General features: G+C 39.5%; 1 protein-coding gene across 2 annotated transcripts in view; it reads right to left on the reverse strand.

Moving 5' to 3' along the window:
* Positions 1–1,492: 1,492 nt before the first annotated feature.
* MAN2B2 (mannosidase alpha class 2B member 2) overlaps positions 1,493–19,270 on the reverse strand; it is a 46,190-nt gene continuing 28,412 nt past the window's right edge. The window contains exons 16-23 of one of the 2 annotated variants that reach the window (XM_080373414.1): positions 18,997–19,146; positions 18,517–18,629; positions 17,496–17,622; positions 11,470–16,625; positions 9,307–9,636; positions 7,137–7,256; positions 5,938–6,071; positions 1,493–3,081 (exon numbers count right to left, since the gene is read on the reverse strand). In XM_080373414.1, the coding sequence (XP_080229540.1) occupies positions 16,531–16,625; positions 17,496–17,622; positions 18,517–18,629; positions 18,997–19,146 (485 nt within the window). In that variant the 3' untranslated portion in view covers positions 1,493–3,081; positions 5,938–6,071; positions 7,137–7,256; positions 9,307–9,636; positions 11,470–16,530. Of the gene's footprint in view, positions 3,082–5,937; positions 6,072–7,136; positions 7,257–9,306; positions 9,637–11,469; positions 16,626–17,491; positions 17,623–18,516; positions 18,630–18,996; positions 19,147–19,270 lie in introns of both variants that reach the window. The other variant, XM_080373415.1, reaches the window with a different exon arrangement.

Raw genomic sequence — 19,270 nt, forward strand, 5'->3', positions numbered from 1 at the left:
ATTAGTCATAGCATCACACATAAACATGACTATTTTACTAATACGTTGGTTGGGACACCTCATCATCCTGCCTGCTACTGAGGATCCTTGATGTAATGGAGCCAGGAATACCTGCTCCACACTCTTCTTCTACAGATACTATGAGAGGAAAGTACCCCAATCCAGGGCTTTGAAAAAGACTGTGGTTCAAATTAGACTGAAATAATCCATACCCAGTTGCTAAGACTAGCTGCCTAAGTGCTAGGTAGATTAATTCAGCTGTATGTCCTTGGACGATTGCGCAATAGGTAAGGAAGCGTGAGAGTTCAGGGGTGTAGTCTCAAGCTGACTACACCAGCTCTCCAAACCAGGGTTGTGACAGGAACAGAGGACGAGCCTCATCTGTAGGACTATGACTAAGCCAAGTACATTGATGAGACATTGAAAGTAAGGCAGAACACATACGAGGCTTTAGAGTACATTGTGCCAGCCTTGCTCTTAAATTAGTGTGTTCTAGCCTGTGCTTAACACAGGACTTTGAACCCCAAACCAAAGTGGAAGCATCACTTTGCAGCAGCCTGTTGAAGAGGGAATAACGACCAAAACTGGCTAAAAGCAAAGGCCCAGGATTCTCTTTAAGTTCTGTCGTTAGGTGGATGGGCTTCATTATATACTGAACAGTGAAATGGACAGTTAAAACTGAGATCATACTGGACGGTAGAATATATCCTGAGGTTAATTACAGAGCTTTTTTTTTTTTGTTTTAAAGCTATCAAAACAACCGTGAAGAAGGCAAAACAGAAGGGTTTATTGCTATCCAAGTGGTACAGAAGTACAGAAGATAATGCGCATGATGTATGGGTGTCAAACTCTTGTTGACCGAGTAGGGCAGCCAAGGAGCTCTGAAAATACCCTGCTGGCTCATAGCCACTGCCAGCCATACATAAAAATAGGTCATGATAAATGTGGTGGTCTCCAACTGCCAGATATTAGAAATGGCCGTGTTAACATACAAAATATGAGCAGCGGTTAATGAGGCAGCATTCTTTGCTGGTAGGAACCACATTGAATCAACAATGTCTTAATAGTGTTGAAATGAAAATATGATTGGGAGACTATGAAACTGTGGTTTGGTGGCATCTCTTAATTTAGTGGTTTCCTTTAACAATTCCCTGAATACTGTACATCTCCTCATCGTGATTAAATAGAAAAGTAACCAGAAATATATGGAAAAACCAAGATTTTACTGCACCCACTTACAGCTCTGCTGCATAACTGAGTGCTTCCTTGATCAGGGACATGGCCTGAAGGCCACCATCCCTTTTATCAGTCATGACTTTCTTGTGTAGGGGACAAAGTTACAGGGTTTGTGGAAATTGAGGGTCCTGTTTGTGAGCCTCAGAGCAACATGGCACATGACAGTGTTTCACCGTGCAGTAAAGGAAACACGTCTGTAATAATGAGTTTCAGGATAAAAGCCACCAAAGATTTTAAAGTAACTGAACTTCAAAAGGAAGAAAAGAAAATCTTCTTGCTTTATTCAATTTATACGTAAATACCATGAGATGTACCATAACAAATAGTTTCTCTTATACAAGGTATATTCACAGTGCAGTGATTATAGCATATTTTGGACAGCAGTATAGTCACTGCAGAAGGGCATTCAGGGCAGGTTGCAGAACAGCCCAGGAAAGAGGATGCACACCAAAGAGCGAGCCATGGCCGAGCTATGGCAATTTGAGAGGTAGCTTGGTGAACTGCAGTCACTATAGCACAGAGAGCCAGACCATGAACCATGCTGTATGGCCACAAAGATTTCATTACAGCGTACTGAGTAGCAAGCCATTCACATTTAGACCACACAAACTGTTCTTAAGGTCCCTGGGAAAACTGTTCTGCACCTTTGGCACTGCCCAGGTACAAGCTCTAACAAACCTCTCCAGCAGTGAAGTCGTTTCTCCCTGCAGTGCTGGCAAGATGATCTAACCTCTGAAAAAAATAACAGAAGGCGAAATAACCCTGGTACATAAACACATTCACATTTCAGATAGCTGCTTTTAGTATTCAGCAGCCCTGGGACAACTGCCATCAGCTTTGCTGTCAATACTCTTCACCTCTGTTCAGACCTTGGAAGCCAGGTTTTCCTTACATTTTCAGTTCTGATTTTTCTTCAGTTTTGATTTTTTAAAAAATTTTAGAGCTGGCAAAAAACAAAACAAAACAAAACAAAAAAACAACAACAAAAAACCCCACTCCCATCTCCTCCAAGCAACCCCTCCTCCACCAGTTAGACAATAATTCTACATAATAATAATATATATTGCTTAATTTAAACCTAGTATTTCATTGTGCATAGGAGACTACTTCCTCTGGAAGATTTTCCAAGTGTGTGAATGAATTAATGCTAACAGTCCCTTTCCACAGGATCATAATCCTTCGTGGCATACCGCTCTGGCTATGATGTGGGTAGCACTGACGATGGTTTCAGCGATCAGGCTCCACGCTGTGTGTAGTACTGTCTGTTTGGTCAAATGATTATTACCACCATGTACATTTTTTCTGTACCTTCTGCTATTTATGCATGGGCTACCTGAAGAAATGCTTTTGCTGGAGAATGTTGTTCAGTCCAGAAGATTTTTCAAAGTATGATAAAACATCTTCTATTATTTCTGGATATGGGGGGAAGAGTTGAAGACAGTCATCTAAAATGACATACCCTCCCAATCCATGGACTCCTTACAGTGTTTTGTTAGGGACAAAACATTCAACAGCTGCTTGAAACCAACCTTTTTTTCTTGTGTATTGTCCCGCTGACATACTTCTGACTGGAAACTCACATAATCCATCTTTCAGCAGCAAATTATCGTATTGTTTTCAGGTTTATAGTTATTTAGCCATATTTTGTTTATGACGTTTGACATTCAGAACTAAAAGGACAAGTAGACGGCGGATCCTCGTCCCGTTCTAGACTTTGCAGTTGTCCTAGTCTGTGGAGTTTGCTCATCTGCTCCATTGGATACAATAGTTGCAGTGGATTTGTCATCTTTCCCCCTTCATTCATTGCCAAAAAGAATCAAGTGACTCATAAAGTGTAGACACAGCCTTAAGAAGCAAAGAAAACTCCAGTCAAGATAACTTTTACCTGTAAAGTCTATCTAAAATGAACTTTTACCCAAGACACAACATCTAGCAGAGCCTGAGGGAACAGAGAGAAAAATGGGACACAGAGTTATAAATTCAAAGTGAAAGAGTGTCTCGGTACGAACATTGAAAGCAAAGTCTTCCTATGTTTGGATTCAATTCTCTTAGTTAAGCACTAGGCACAAAGTACTTGTTTAGAATACCAAAGGTGCCAAGTTCCACTGTAAACCAGGTTCTATGAAATCAGAAATGGCAAAGTTTTTTACCCCCTTAATCTTTTAACTCCAGTATTTCCAAAAAGCTTTATTGCATTGTTCCTGCTGGATGGATGCTCTTTTGGCACAGTGACTAGCACGCTGCTGCAGTATTCAGATGTTATTCTAGGCTGTGCAGAAACCATCCTGTTTTCATTTCCTAAGCACATGTAGGATTTGGGATCTTCCCATAAGTCCTCTAGCAAAACCTGAGAATTAAAGATCTGCCTGAAATGTGCACAGAGGTCTGTGCTCACAGACACATAAAGTCAAATTCTCAAGCTGACATGGCATAAACCATAAAAAGGTGGAAGTCACGAAGTGGTAGCTTTTTGTCTTTACACTTACACTTTAGTGTGGTGGCTTACTAGTTATGTTTTAATGAACGATGTTCAGATCAGAGAAGCACCTGCTGGCTGAATGTCAAGCAGCAGCCGTGGTAGGTATGGCCAGCTAATCTGGATCATGCTTCTATGCATTTTCCCACAACCAGAGCTTTTTGTGTGCTTCCATGAGCTGGAATTTTGCACTAATGCTACAGCATTGCTTAAATCTGGGATGGAGCCTGCTGAAGTTTGCAATGAAAAAATTATCAACTGCTCCAAGAATTCCAAGGCCTAAATTCCCCTGCAGCTGGCAGAACTGCCTGGGAAGCACTCCCTGAGCATCTCAGCTCAAGAAATATGGGATGAATCTCCAGATAGAGACAAGCGCTATATAGTAAATGCACAGCTACAGCGGCCAGCTTTGCCATGACAATGTTCACTCTTAGGTTAAGCTAACTTGATACTTGGAGCTATGTCTCGTCATCTGACCTAATTGCTCTGTTGTTTTGACATAGGATATAAAATCCATGCCTTGATTCAAGCTCTGTGACACAAAATTGCGTTCACAACCCCAAGAACTGGAAAAAAAATGACATAAACCGGAGACTGAGCAGCCTTGCAGAGGTGCACAGAACCTTCACGTTTGCTGTTCTAGAAATGGTGTCCAAACTTACCCAGAATGGACAGCAAATTTACAAGCTTTTTAAAAAAAGAAAGTGTAAGCAACATAAAAATATATTGTGTACTTTTTAGAGAATTAATTTTGCACAAACAGAAAAAAAATAATTAGGCCGATCATGTTTTGCAACACAATTGAAAAGCAGTAAGTGCAGCTCCAGGGACAACATAATATTTTCTCATCTCTACTGGTTTAATTTGTTTGAAATATAGGGCCCATGCACATTGTATGTACTGGCTTTACTAATCTACTGGATCTCCTGAATGATTTATAAGATCCAATTATGCTTTAACATTTAAAATGATATCACTATGAAACCACGTTTTCTGCTTTCAATAATATAGCAAAAATGTCTGTTACATGAAAGAAAACACGGAACCTGTATCGTGACACATCACTGTGGCTACAGCTGCTAAATATAAAGCAACAACAAAAGACTTTCTATAATTGTATTCGCACACTCTTGGATGAGTCTTGTCGACCGTACAGACCCTGAGCAGTTAATGTCTGCTAATGAACTCTTCACTCTGCACCACCTCTGATGCTTGTTTTCTCATTATCAAGCTTGTTTTCTTACATCTTCATTAAATAATAATAGGTAGAAGATTTATCCATTTATTGCTAGTAATTAGAATATTTTATTACTATGACCAGACCATCTCATGCCTTTATTTTTAAAATATTCTGCTATGATAGCTCCTGTAAAAGCAAGCCTCTTAGCTTCAGTAGGAAGCTACATATCATGGGAAGTGAATTTTCCCTGCTATACATTTTCTAGAATGATGACTGCTAAATAATATAAGATAGGTATCACTGTTTTACTATCTGCACCCTGATATTCTCTCTCACCATGATTTCAGTACCAATATGACCAGCTTAAGACTGAAGCCAGGTTCTCTAAAAGGTGAATTCAGGAGTCTGTAAGCTTGGTAACTGCAGTTGTGGCCGTGGACTTTAGCATTTTACATCACCTCTGTGTGGCTTTTCCAAGCCTGTCCAGCTGATTGTAATGGAAGTTGTGCCTGCTTATGCAAGAGTTAAGTTAGGGCTTCTTTCCCTTGCTCACTTTATGTTTTAATGTAATTAAAAGACGAGTAACTGCCTGGAAAAAGGAGCTTGCCTGAAATCTTCTACCTGCTCTCAGCAAATGTTGCCTGCTCTAATGGCCCTAGGAGCTGAAGTTGGTCCAAGCCCCTGGAGCTTGGTGTAAAACTATATGTAAAGGGACTTTATTGCCATTTTTCACTTCTACACTTCTTTCACTCAGTCTCTATATTGATATTCTCCATTTTTTGCTGCCCCTTTCTCCAGGCAGTTTTAGTGTCATTAAACATAACAACAGAGTCCAGTACTTTCCTACTACATAAATATCTTTTTTCTTATTTTTGAGTGTTTTCTTTTGCAATAAAACATTTTTTTTTTCTTTAAACCTTTTTCATGTGTAGTAAGATGCCATCCTCGGAACAGCAGCTTGTGTGCTTTCAGTACAGTGTGCTCCCCAGTACCTCATTTTGAGAGTCCCTCCCTCACAGCGAAAGTCTTGTTATAAACCACTTACCCATTCAGCAGAATTACATGATGAGTTTTCCTCAGCTGCTTCATTGGTGCATTCATTTCTCCCTTGATGTTCTACAACCTTGAGCATCCGTGCGTCCTGATGCCTTGCCGCTGGCGCAGGAACCTGTGCAGAACCTTAGCAAACCCCAAGGTACAGTCACCGCTTGCTTACTGCTCACTCCCAGAGTCACACTGGTGCTCTGCCAGAGCCCTACAAAGCCCTGGACTGAGGAGTGCAGAGCTCTTGTATAGCTAGTCTTGACAGGCACTAGAATGGTATTCAGCTTGCAGATGGAATAAGCTGCCTTCTGGTTTCCGAATGCTCCTTCTCCTATGGGGAGCTGCTCAAAGCTTGTGCCACTGATCAAGACAGCTGATCAGCTCACCTACAGCAGGTCAGTGTGTACACTTGCCTGGGTCAACCCCAGTGACTGAAACAGGAGCTCAGGGACTTCACTTGTCTCGATTCCCCACCCCGCTTTTTCAATCTGCAAGTTGAATTGCATCTCAAGTCATAGACATTCCACCTATATCCCCGGCGGCTCCCGAGCTGAGTAAGCCTTACATTGCAACCATAATGCTCATGCTACAGTTACTTAAGAGGCTGCCTTATGTTATATGTCACGGATCTGCACTCGCTGCCTGCAGATACACTACATTTATACTTGTCCTTTACTCTTGCCATTCACTGTTTTTTCTTGTGACTTTTTCCACTCTTCATTTCAGGATTTTGCAAACACCCCAAAATTAATCATTAGTTTAAAAAATACACAGCTTAAAAAACATAGCTCACAATAAAGTCCCCAAGGCTGGGTCTTTCAGATGTCACTTCCAGGTGTCACTACCAGGAGTAAGCCACTGATGCAGAGTTAAGTTATGGCTCCTCACTTTATCAGTCTGCTAAAAAATTATCAGAATTTATATACTTCAATACCCTAGCCAGGTCAAGATCTTCAGCCACAGTGATCACTCTCTCTGGAAAGACAAATACTGCAGATAATAGTGGCTGCGAGAACACTCAAACTAGCAGCTGTGCCTCTGAGCCCTCAGCTTGAGATGCCCCTAGCAGATCTGGACCCGGTGAGCAAAAGTTATACACTGAAATTCCTCTTAGTGATGCCTCTTAAGTGCAGTTGTTCAGCCATCTCAAAACAGATGTATAAGGTAGAGAGTAATGTTAATGGAAATATTGTCACTCACCAGAAAGTTTTGAGCGCTGTTTCTTTTTGTAGCAAAGATACAAGCTTCCCACTGCTACTACAAAAGGAACGATGGCCCATGTTGCCAAATCTCCTTTCAATGAGTTGTTTTGCTGATTGACTGTACACCAAGCAAAAATGAATTCCAAATAAAATATAAGAATAAATGCTGTTTGTTATATTACAATATAATAAAGGAAAACAGCATGCCATATGATAAAAGGAAACAAGTTATTATGCACAATATGATAAAAGAGCCACCCAAGTGAAGCATCAAATCATTACCGCAAAGTGTTACAGAGACTAGGAAGAGGAGACATCACCATTTACCACCTTAACGTCACCCAGGCCCACACTTGGGCTGGGAATCCCCATTGCAGCTGGTGCCAGGAGCTCTCAGTAACTGGGAAAATTCCTGCGTGGTGCGTCCACCCGTAGGTGAGGCTTCTGGCACAGTCCCAGAGCTTGCCCGCCTTTATACTCAGTAAAAACAAATATAGTTTACACACCTAGTGTATGTAAACTTTTACATCTAGGCTAAGTGCAGGCATGTGCTGTCTCATGATTCATAAGGTTCACGCACACCAGGGACGTTGGCCAGACGCCCGAACATGGTGGAGGTGCCCTCAGGACAGAGCTGCACATGATATTCAGTGTCTGGATGGTCCTGCCCATATCTTGTTCATCTGGGGGGCTCAGGACAAACACCACCTGCTCATTAAAGTTGTCCTTGAGCTCCCTGAGCTCCCTGTCCAAGTTAAATGATTCCTTATGAAAGACAAAGATTTTTCACAAGCAGTAATCAATTTAATAAATTTTCACTCCATGAGTGAGCTTCTGCAATGACATATTTTAGATAAAGTGATGTACTATTCAAAGATAAAACAGAAGAACAGCACCGAGGTGGGGGTGGGGGGTGGAGAAGAATAAAACATTAAAAATTCAGAAGTGAATCAGTCCATCTCCTCACCCAAGTGCAAGGTCATCTATACCATCCCTGAGGGATGCATGCCTGATGAACAGTAACATCAATCCCTCCTATAGCTCCCGCAGTTTGACATTTTCCCCCTGCAGTGTCTAATGTGAGTCTTTTCTGCTTGGATTTTAAGGCTATTACTACTTGACCAAGTAAGAGATCAGATCACCTAACTTATTTCAGAAGCTTAGATTATCTTAACCCTCTAACAGCTTTTTAAATTAATTTCCCACAGTTTTGGGCACTAGTTCATTCGTTCTCTGACACTGATGTCTTCTAAATCTTTGATGATTTTTGTACCTCCCTTTGGACTTCCAGTATAAAACTGTGCCCAAATGGACTGTGCCGGATGAACAGGCAGGTTACTCCTCTGACTTGACCAGTCAATATATGAAATATAATATTTCAAAATGTCAGAGCTAGTCCCCTAGACTTTCTCTACAGTTGAATGGCAGAAAAAGAGGCAGAGATCAGCATCCTGAAGTCAAGCATAGTGTCTTGAGGTGAAACATACCTCACCCCTTCTGCTGAAAAATGGCTTGAATGCTCATTGTATTAATGCTTTTCAATACTTAATTCAGAATTCAGACCTTAAATTGCTCCCCTGTAAAGGTTAACATATGACTATAATAAAATAAGAGGACACAGCCTATGTAAAACATTTTGTTACAAGTTTACAGACACAAATCCTTTTAAATGTAGAGCCCATACTGCTCTGTCTTCCATACTGATTTACCTCCCACTTTTTATTAAGAACTTGTAATAAACCCCCAAAATGATTAGTAAAGGGTACATATCCCTGAACAGAGCAGCCATGTGACTGTTCCAGCTGCTCCCTACATTGTCTCACATCTAGCCTACCCAATCCCTTCTGAGAATATTTGTATATTTGTACATATTTTCACTATAATTGTGAAATACACACCTGATGCACAGCTTTTTTTGTAAACCTTAACTAATCGTTCGTATTAGCAAACCCTTATAGAAGAAAACAAACACTACGCTGGGGACATTAAAGCAGAGAGCTTAAATCACTTGTCGTTCAAAGATGTTCAGGTCCTCTTTGTGTCTCATTCACCCTGAGATCCACAGCGTTGAGGGAGGAATGTGGGAGAGGGAAGAAATGTATAAAATAGTTCAAACTGAAGCATCTTTATGAAGACAAATGAAATGGCAAGCACTCTTGCTAGCTTACCTTTCTCGTCAACAATCACTGTTGTCCCATTTCCATACACTTTCTTACAAAAAGGTATTTCAATAATTATCTGACAGTAGTAAAATCCAGTGTCATTCACATTGGCAGATTTTATCATTAGCATATCCTTGCTTTCACGGGTGATGTTGGATACATAGAAAATTTTTGATGATAGAGTTTTGGTGATGTTCTCTTTGTCAACAAGATACCAGCTTACTCTATACCTCTCAATTGATTTTTCCCAAATACAGGCAATTTCAGTGTAGTCTCCAACTGACAGATGTACTTCCGTCGGTGTTTGGATGACTGTTAAATTATTGTGACCTGTAGCTAGTGGAGAAATACACATACATTTAAAAGCTAAAACATCAAACAGATGACATTACAGCTGTAATGTCTGCAATCACAGTATTTAAAATAATGTTAATACCATAAAACCATTATGAGATTAATTTCTATGAGTAGTTACTCCCCAGTTCTCCTCTGAACAATGGCAATTACTTTCTGGCTGAAGGAAATGTTTAATCTGGTGTGTTAAAACCCTCCATCATTGTTTGTGTGCAATAAATGAAGATTTTCTTTGTACTCACTGATACACTTAGTTTTTATTTTCAACAAAAAGCTTTTATACTAGAGGTTGAGTTTGAAGCATATTAAATACTTTATCTGCCAGATAAAGAATGACCAAAAGGAGGCATTCAGAATGATTCATCAGTGAATAGTGGAAGGTTATCAAGATGAAAGGAAAATCCACTACCATTTTTGTCTCCACGTGGGAGTTCTTGTCCCGCACTACTTCTAATCAGTGACAAATGTGCAGCATTTTGAAGGTGGGTTCTTTAATGCTGCTCAAACGACTCTCATTAAGTTTTTGCTGACAAGTAGTTTATAGCATCAAATTTGTCTCTGTAATTTAATAAGTACGCAATGTGCCACGCAGACCACAGTTGACTCACCAGGTCTGTTGCCTGACAAGGCTGACATGGACAGTAACAGAGGAAATAAAACTTTTTCCTCTTTCCTGCTTCGAATCTCTTCGTCACTCACTGTCCACACACAAAGTGATCTACATCAGATACTGTGCAGTACTGCACAAAATTATTTTCTTCTGAAGTGAAACTACTGTGTGAATATCAGATAACTTTTTTTAATGTAATGACATGGATGCTCATCATGAAAGTGCTAATCCTATAAAATCTATTCCCATGACTGCTGAGACCGTTAGTTTCATATGCTGCATGAAGAATTATAATTTCTTTTTTTCTAACATTTATACTATTAAGTGAAGATCTACTCATGATGAGAGTATCACTGCATGACTTTCTTCCAAATTTTATCCTATTTATAACTCTGGCACATTTCACACCAACGTGTAAGTAATGGGATGATTTTGCCCCTCTCTAGTCCTAAAATGGCATCTGATTGGTTTTATCAGAATTATGCAAATAAATATTTTTCCTTTGCCTTTAGAAAAAGCCACATCTTTATCACACCTACAGGAGTTACGCAGCTCCATTTTTTCCCACTGTGCAGTGCTCAACAACTTGCAGAGAACAATATGGACAGTATCGGGGTGATATAAAGAGCAGAAAAAATAAGGGAAAGAGTTGATATAGCATGTAAATGACAACTTAGAAGCTGTTCATGTATCAAAGAATTGATCACAAATTTCAGGTTTTCTGTTCTTCCAGTCTGTCATTTAAAATACAGTTGTGCTATAGGCTATGCTACATTTCTGTCTCGTGACTTTACTGGCTTTCTGAAAAATACCACTGAAAAAATCCTTTTCCACTTGTTTAATCTTTTCATCTTGCCCTCCTCAACATTTTAAAATTCTACATTCAGTGTTTGCCACAATAAATATTTCAGTCTGAAGGGCTAAGAAAAACAGTGCTTGTATTCATCTAACACCATTTTCTGCGTTGAAGTGTGTGATTTGTTCCTCTACACTTTTTCTACCACTATCTATTTATGAAAAGGCTTTCTGATTCCCCACGCATTTTAATTTTGATTTCAGCATTATGAAAATATAGCTAACATTATCCTTGTCTCACACACAAGCCTATTTGAGGCAGATACACTGTGAGAAGTTTTTTTTAAATCCATCTCAGGAATTACACTTGACTAACTACAAACAAAAGAACAAAAATAAACAGCACTTACCTAAGCAGCCAAAACACATCGTTAAAAGAAGTTTCAGTGAAATTACGATCATCATGCAAGGTTATTAGCACTTGCATCAGGGTGTCTTTGTTGAAGATCGGCAAAGCAACAAATGAAAGCATGACAGATTTGTAATTAACTTCCTCTTCCCTCATGTGGTGAGGATGACAGAAATGTATATGCAACCCAAATTTTCCTACTCTCTGAAATTACCATCAAATGTAATGTTTTAAGACATAGATGTGTCTGTTTTAAGAGCCCAGATATTCTGTCTGAAAGCAGAAAATTTCTTTGAATTTTAAATTGTGTCCTAACTGGTTACCTTTCAGCACTAGATTCGCCTCTCTTCTGATGACATAAAGAACTGCTTTTCCATACTTGTAGTGGTCTCATGTGAATGTTTGCCATTGCACTTCTGCAACCCTTCATTTAAAGGCATTTTATGAAGATAAGGTTTCTTTAGCTACTGTGTACACGCTTGTCAGCAGCCTTTTTCAGCCAACCTGATGAATCTTATGGAAAGCCAAAAAGACTTCAGATAAGTCTCTTTAGCTTTGGATAGGTTACACTGATGCCAAGTCTTGCTCCTATCTTATCACACATTTCATTGTTATCTTGCTGAAATCTTGCCTTAATTCTTCCATCCTGTGAAAAGTACTTTCCTACTTTTGCCTTAACAGCAGCATAGCTCTATTGGCAGGGGCAATGGGGGAAGGCTGAATTCGAAGATCACACTCGCAGTGGCCCCAGCATCAGTGGGAAGCGATCCAGGATGCTATGCTGTAATATGCAAAGCATCTCGCTATCACCTCTATGGGTGCAGTTACATTAATGCAGTACCAGTGCCTTGTGTATTAATTAAGGCTTGTTTCACTAAGATTATAAGCATAGGAATGTAAAACAAATAATTTATACTTAAGCATTCATGTTATTTTTGGTACTACCAATCAAAGATGTAGAAGAAATGAAGTATGCATGTGTAAATTCAAGGGAAAAAATAGTTTATCTTGTATTTAAAAATCTACATTCATGCATTTAGTATTGAGTTACACAGCTGGCAGCTCCAGCTTGCAGAGTATTTTGTCTAGAAACTAAGTGAAGCTTTTTCAATGGTGCTGATCGCAGCTTATGTTTACTCTGAAAGATGCTTTGGTTCTAATCCAAATCATCTACTGTCAAGAGATAAAATGAACTAGCAGACAGGAAAAGGCATTGGGAAAAAGGTTTATTTTTAGCCCTGGTTACTTCATTGCACCGTTTGACAACACAACCCCACAAATTCTCATCACGGTACTACTTAGTGGGTGGAAAAACACGGTGACAAAATTTCTTAAGCCAGCTTTTGCTGCCAGGGTAAATGCATCACACGCAACAACTGTGTTGGCCAGGAAAACATCTACAACAGAAAGATGAAAGATTCTTTCAAGTTTTCTTTTCTTTCTGCAACTTAATCTTAGTTAACCTTGGCTACTGCACCGATGAATTTGGATTCTGTAAATGTGTAAATTTTACCCACCCGTGTGCTGGAGATGCTCAGTGCAGAGGTGCTCTGTTCCTGGAGAGGCAGTGATAGCCAGGCTCCTGGATGCTTTGCACAAATCCGTCTTCCCAAAACTTTTCTCCGTGGCATTCAAAGAACACCAGTGGAGACATACCGAAAAATACATTTGAAAGTTTTAAAGAGAGGGCCTAAACCCCCTCCCTCCTCCTTACCCATATGTCAGACTTGCTTGAGAGCTTGTAACACAAGTATTAATGAGACAGCAGCATTTTTGAGGTGTTACTGTCAGCTGGGAAATTTATTAATCTACAGCAGCATTGAGGAGAGTGTGTGTGAAACCAAAGGTAGTCAAGCGAGCTTGTAATTCTGCTGCATTGGAATAAGAAGATGGAGCGTAAGCTGTTTACATTTCTTTGTTATGAGGAATTAATCTGAAATTTTAAAACTTGAAACAAAATTCTGAATCACTAAGTCAAGGACATGTTATCAGATTCTTTAAAAAAAAAATGTTTTAAGTCAGATTTGCCTTTTCAAGATCTCCAAATCATAACAAACACTTGCTAAAAGAAAGTTCTGGTGAAAACGGAAATTTGTCTTGTTGTGCTTAACTGATGAATCTTTCCCTCTTCCGACTCAAAGACAAGGTGGAAAGCATGCTATCACTTGGGGTTTTACACAGTACCTAACTTCCATGTAACAGACCTCATAACTTCTCATGACTGTCAGTGGTGTTCTATATGTTCTGTATGACACATGCACGTTACTAATTTTGTCCAGCTATGACCCAAACAAAACCACCAAAACCTAAATTTGATATTAACTGTAGGACTCTTCTGGCACACTTATTCGTTAGCACAGAAAAAGCATGCCTAATTTACTTTTCAACTGTGAATAACAAATTATGTCTCAGTAGGAAAAACAGTTCCACAGCACAAATGGACTGACAAAACAAATATGGCAATTGTGGATACTGTAATTAATTTAAAAATTATTTTTAAGAGTGCAAGTGATTTTTTTACTTAAGTGGTTAAAGAAAGTGATCTGCAAAAAATTCCTTTCAAAAGAGCATCAATGCATTTCTTGCACAATAGGAAAAAAAAAAAGCGGTCAGGGTACTGGCATCAAAACATTAATCAGCACGAATTTCTCAAGATAAATGCTAGCATGAATCTATTTCCTTGAGCTTGAATTTAGGTTTGCACCTGGTTTAACGTATAATAAAGGTTAGGCATTAGCTTTTCCTAGAAAGGAAAAAAAACTAATGGGAACATTGTTTCTTTTGTGAGTCCAAATAACTAACATGTACTTTTCAGCAATGTGGATGCAACTAGAAGTGTTTGAAATAGAACAGGGCAACGAGAAGGGCGGTGCAATGTACCAACCACAACCCTGCATTTGCCAAGCAGGGACAAAACCTGGTGTCTTCAGTGGCTGGCAGTAGCTTCCTTGCTGCCTTGTATCTGGGGTTCGCGTTTCTGCTACCCAAGCCACACCAGATGCCAGCAGACCACAGAGCCCACAGAGAAAACATGAAAAAGTGGCCCTGGGCACGGGAAAAGAAGGCAGTAAAACAGAGTTTACGAAGTGACACTCTTTGTCCTGAGACACAAATAGGACTCCACCAGCTGTTGAGGACATCCGTGATTCTATTCCTCAAAATTACATAGAATGATGGAACAAATATAATTTGGCTTTCCAGACAAAATGAACCGACAAGACCCAGAAGAGCAGCATCTTGGAGGGTCTTCAGCCAGAAGCTGTGGACAAAATAAGTTGCTATCAGAAGATTCTGCATTTCAGACTTCTACCAGTTTCACTCTGACTGCTTGTCACATCCTCTTTCCCAGACACCCAAGTGCCCTTCTAACTCCTCCTGGCTCTTCCACTGCTACTTCCTTAACTCCAACCAAAATTAAAACCAGAACTTATTTAACCTAGCACAAATATGCTGAATGCATGTATGATTTTTAGCTCTGCTTATAACATCCATCCATCCTCTTTTCTTTCATGTGTCCCACCTGATGTATTTTTTTCTTTAAGTACAGAGTGGCCTGATTTCTATCAAGTCTTGATGTAGTACCACAATATTTCTCCTCACCATCTTGACACATGTGAAGGAAGAAAAAGGTTGATTACTAAACGGGTCCCTCTACAGAGATTCAAATGCCTGCAGGCTTCCATTTGCTCAGGTTGAGATTTCTCGGGAAAAAGAACGTATAAAATATGCAACAGCATCTTCTTTAACAGGAATGCCATGCTTTTGACAGACCACAGTCCTAGATGCCTCTGGTGCAATACAAGATTTGACTCTGGCAAATTATTCCCTGATGGCCAATTGCACTGAAATAACTCCAGATAAAATATTCTGTGGTAGTTTTTTGTTTTGTTTTGTTTTTAATCAGAAAGTCTCCACAAATTGAAGTAGACACCCCTCACCCCTCCCACCCCCCAGCCCCCCAGATAAATCAGCTGGTAATGAGGTATTCCTGTTTATACTATCCTGCATATGGAAGGTTTTTGTAGAACTCCTTCCAACACAGCCTGCTAGAAACATATCCACCCGAGATCTGGGAAAGCAGCACCCAGAGTTAGCAGCTGTAGGATCCTTCACTGCTTGGCCAGGATTGACCATGAAATTACCCCCTGAAGATACAGTTCAATTTTTAAAACCTACCAGCAAGTGTATTAGTGCATACCACTTCAGTCACAAAAAGATGAATTGTAATCATAGCACTGTGTAACCTACGCAGTATACGCATTATACTACATGGCATAGCCAAGCAGGGAGTAAGAACAGAGGTACAAGCAAGGAAAATGACTTAGCTGAACTCATTTCATTTCCCAAATAAATACACAAAACAAAATGAAAAATAATGGCCATCACACTTTACTGCGTGATAGTTACAGTGCTGTATACTTCCCCTTTGGGCTTAATGTTTCAGGAAAATGGCTTTCACTGCAGCAGGGCAGGTTACATTGGCATATCACTAAATATTTATAGCGAAGTATGAAAAACAACCAAGAGAAAATATGAAACAACGTTTCCTCATCCAGTAACTGAATGTGGCAGTTTCTGCAGTGATTTGAATGAGATGCAGCCAGTTAGTATACACAGGCTGTCTACACAGAAGAAGTGACCACCAGTGCAGCTCTTCCAGCGTAACTATTTCACTATAGCTACTCTGGGAGAGCCCTTTTCACTCTGCTTCCTTCCTTCTTGAACAGTGCCTCCACATGGAGGAAATTATAGCATTATTGAAGCAATCACTTTAAAACCACCCACAGCAAGCATGGAAATGTTCAATATGCTTGCGCTGCAACACCAAGGTAATTTTTGCATTGAACACATTCCAGGAAAAAAAAAAAAAAAGAGTTGTAAATAACTAACCAACAAAAATACCCACAACTCAGGCCAACAGTTTAATTAAATTTAGAGTTTATTCCAAAATGACTATTTCTTTCATTAACAGCAGTAGAATTTTTTTCAAGATCATCACTTATATCTTGAAACAAAAATTGGAAGCTAATATATATTCACTCCTGAAATATAATGTCAAACTTTATTGACCATGAAAATATACAAAGAAAGTCCTTATTTCCTTTGGGTGAACAGTTACTGTACAGTTTTCTGAGGTGTCTGTGCTGCTGGGGTATCCTGTAAAACACAAAAACATTGTATTAAAGAAGCTTTGCTCAAATTTATGTATTATTCTGTCTTAACAGTTTTAACTTATCCCTTCCTTAAAAGCTGGTGTTTGAGCAGATTCTCCTCCTTAAAGCTGTAAGTAGTGTGGAGCCACGTAGCCATTCATAATATTAAAATAATCAACAATCCATCTACTTTACATACGCTGACACACAGAAAACATGAAACTACTCCCCAGTCATGCACCTTTTCTTCATCATGAGTAAACAGCAAGTAAGTTCCTAGTTGCAGGTCAAGCAGAGCTCTAAACTCCCACCTAGCCCGGCCCACAAACCTCTGCAATCTTTTTACCAAGGCACATATATGGATGCAAGTGACAGTAAGGACAATGTCCAAGCAACTAACTGGAATTGGAAATGAAATGAGGTCACCCACAGCATTAGACTTGAGTGTCAGCCCTAACTTGAATCTTATCCACACAGTCCTTTAAGCTGATTACAGTGGGGATTTTTAACTGCAGCTGTTTTTCTGCAGCACAGGCTTAAGCTTAGATTAACACAACTCATCAGCATCTAACAAAATCCATCTATGTCACAAGTGTGAATTCATAAAGTAGCCACTTCTATCTGGACAGGATGACTCCAGAAAGATTGCAAGATTTCTAACACTTCTAGGCAAAAGAAGCCATCAGAGAAATATAGCAGTCTAGTGCTTGCAGGGAATCTTCGCTAAATGCTCCAACTTGCAGGTTGTGCCACATAACAGCTCTGTCATATAGAACAATACATTTTTAATCTTGCAAATATTTTTATATTTTTAATTAGACTATTCATCAAGCTTCAACAACACTATGGACACCAACTACCTTATTCCACCTACCTTTGCTTCCTTTGCTTGGAAATTGTTCAGTCTTCCATTTCCACCGCTTCAAAGTGTTCACATCCCACGTGCCCGTGAGCGATCGCTCTTCCACTGCCATCACTGATCCTAATCCCTTTAGCAAAGACTTCGAGTAAAGAAAACACAAGGAATCAAACCACACTTTACTGAGAATAGCATCACACTCAACAGTCTAGTACACAGACCAGAGTAGAACTTTCATCCCCAGCATTGATCTGTTAAGCAAAGTAGTAGAGACTTTAAAAATCTTTTAGGTCATGCAACACAATGGCAACTTCAGATTCATCAGGCTTCAAACTAAGAAGCTGAGGTGCTGAGAGCACCTCTTCTAGCAAAGTTCACAACCTACTAATTTCTCCATTCAAAAGCTGAAACTCATGCTACAGTTTTCTAGCCAAAAGAGAACCCTGCACCTTGTTGCCCCTGCTTCTGTCATCACAATCAAAAGTTCATATTTTAAAATACACACACACACACACACCCGCCATGCATTATAAAATAATCTACTTCTACATGAAAGGTCAAATAAACAAGAAACTGAAAATACACAGTACATAATGAAAGTGACCAAAGTTTCAACAACTCTCTGAAATAAACTATAGAGGAAAGAAATGGTTGTTTGCTTTAATCCTATCCACATTTCATTAACTATACATACAACTTGCAATAAGTAAAGAAACAGAAAAACAGAATCCCCCTCTCTGCACTGGTTAAGGTACTGCAGGAAGTGTTATACAACCAAGAGCTCAACAGAATAAATCTTATCGTTATTTATGCAGAGCTTCATACTGTGCCTATGGCAACTTCATCTGAAGTAATGGCTTCTGTGTTGCAAAGCTGAGTAAAAATAAGACCTGTTTCTCTCTGAGGTTAAAGTTATACTAGTATTTTTGTATCTTTTTGAGTCTTTAGCAAACAAAGATGTTTCATTCCAGAACCAGTTCTCTGTCTGGAACAAAACCACCTCAAGTGGTATTCTGTCTCAAAGGATCAGATTTACCTTCAAATTTACCATCACAGGCTGAGACAGCACAGGATCCTCTCCAACTTCATACAAATGCCTAATTCTTATCAGGACACGACTGAAGTCTGCGTCACCTTGCTTCTGTTTACCTTTAAGAGAAAACAAAATGCAAACATTTTCTTACTTTAAAAATAAAATCAACTTTTAAACTTTTTTTTTAAGCTTCACACTCTCTAATTTGAACTTATTTCTCATTTTTTTAAATTAGCAAGAGGACTAACATCAAGAAGTACCCAGCTCCCAGTGTTGACAGGAATGACACTAAAAGGCATTGGTGAACTCATGCAGGAGAAATATTTCACTATCTGAGTAGAGAAATCATACAGTACAATTAACTTTCTTGATAGAGGAATTTAACACTTTGAATAAATAGAAGCACTAGCCACAGAAGATAGATAGAAAAGAAAGCCAGCTTCTTTAAGTGTAACGTCCAGACACCCTTTTGAAGGCGCTTACCCATGCGGATGCTGTGGACCTGTTCTGCATGATTAGAGCTGTACCTCCACCCTGGAATGCTCAGAGTTTGGAGATGAAGATTAGGTGGGACAGTTACAGGTGAACCGTGGACTGAATTCTGAAGTTGTCTGGGTAGCTTTGGTTTATCTCCTACATGCAAAATGAAACAAAGCAAACATCAAACACTGATCACACAGACAAGCCTGGCTAGGGTACTGCGGAAGGGTAAAGACATTTTTGTTTGCTTTGCAAAGGCAGATGCAAAGCAGATGCT

Source organism: Falco punctatus (genome assembly GCF_963210335.1).
Source record: "Falco punctatus genome assembly, chromosome: 1".
Taxonomy (NCBI): Eukaryota; Metazoa; Chordata; class Aves; order Falconiformes; family Falconidae; genus Falco; species Falco punctatus.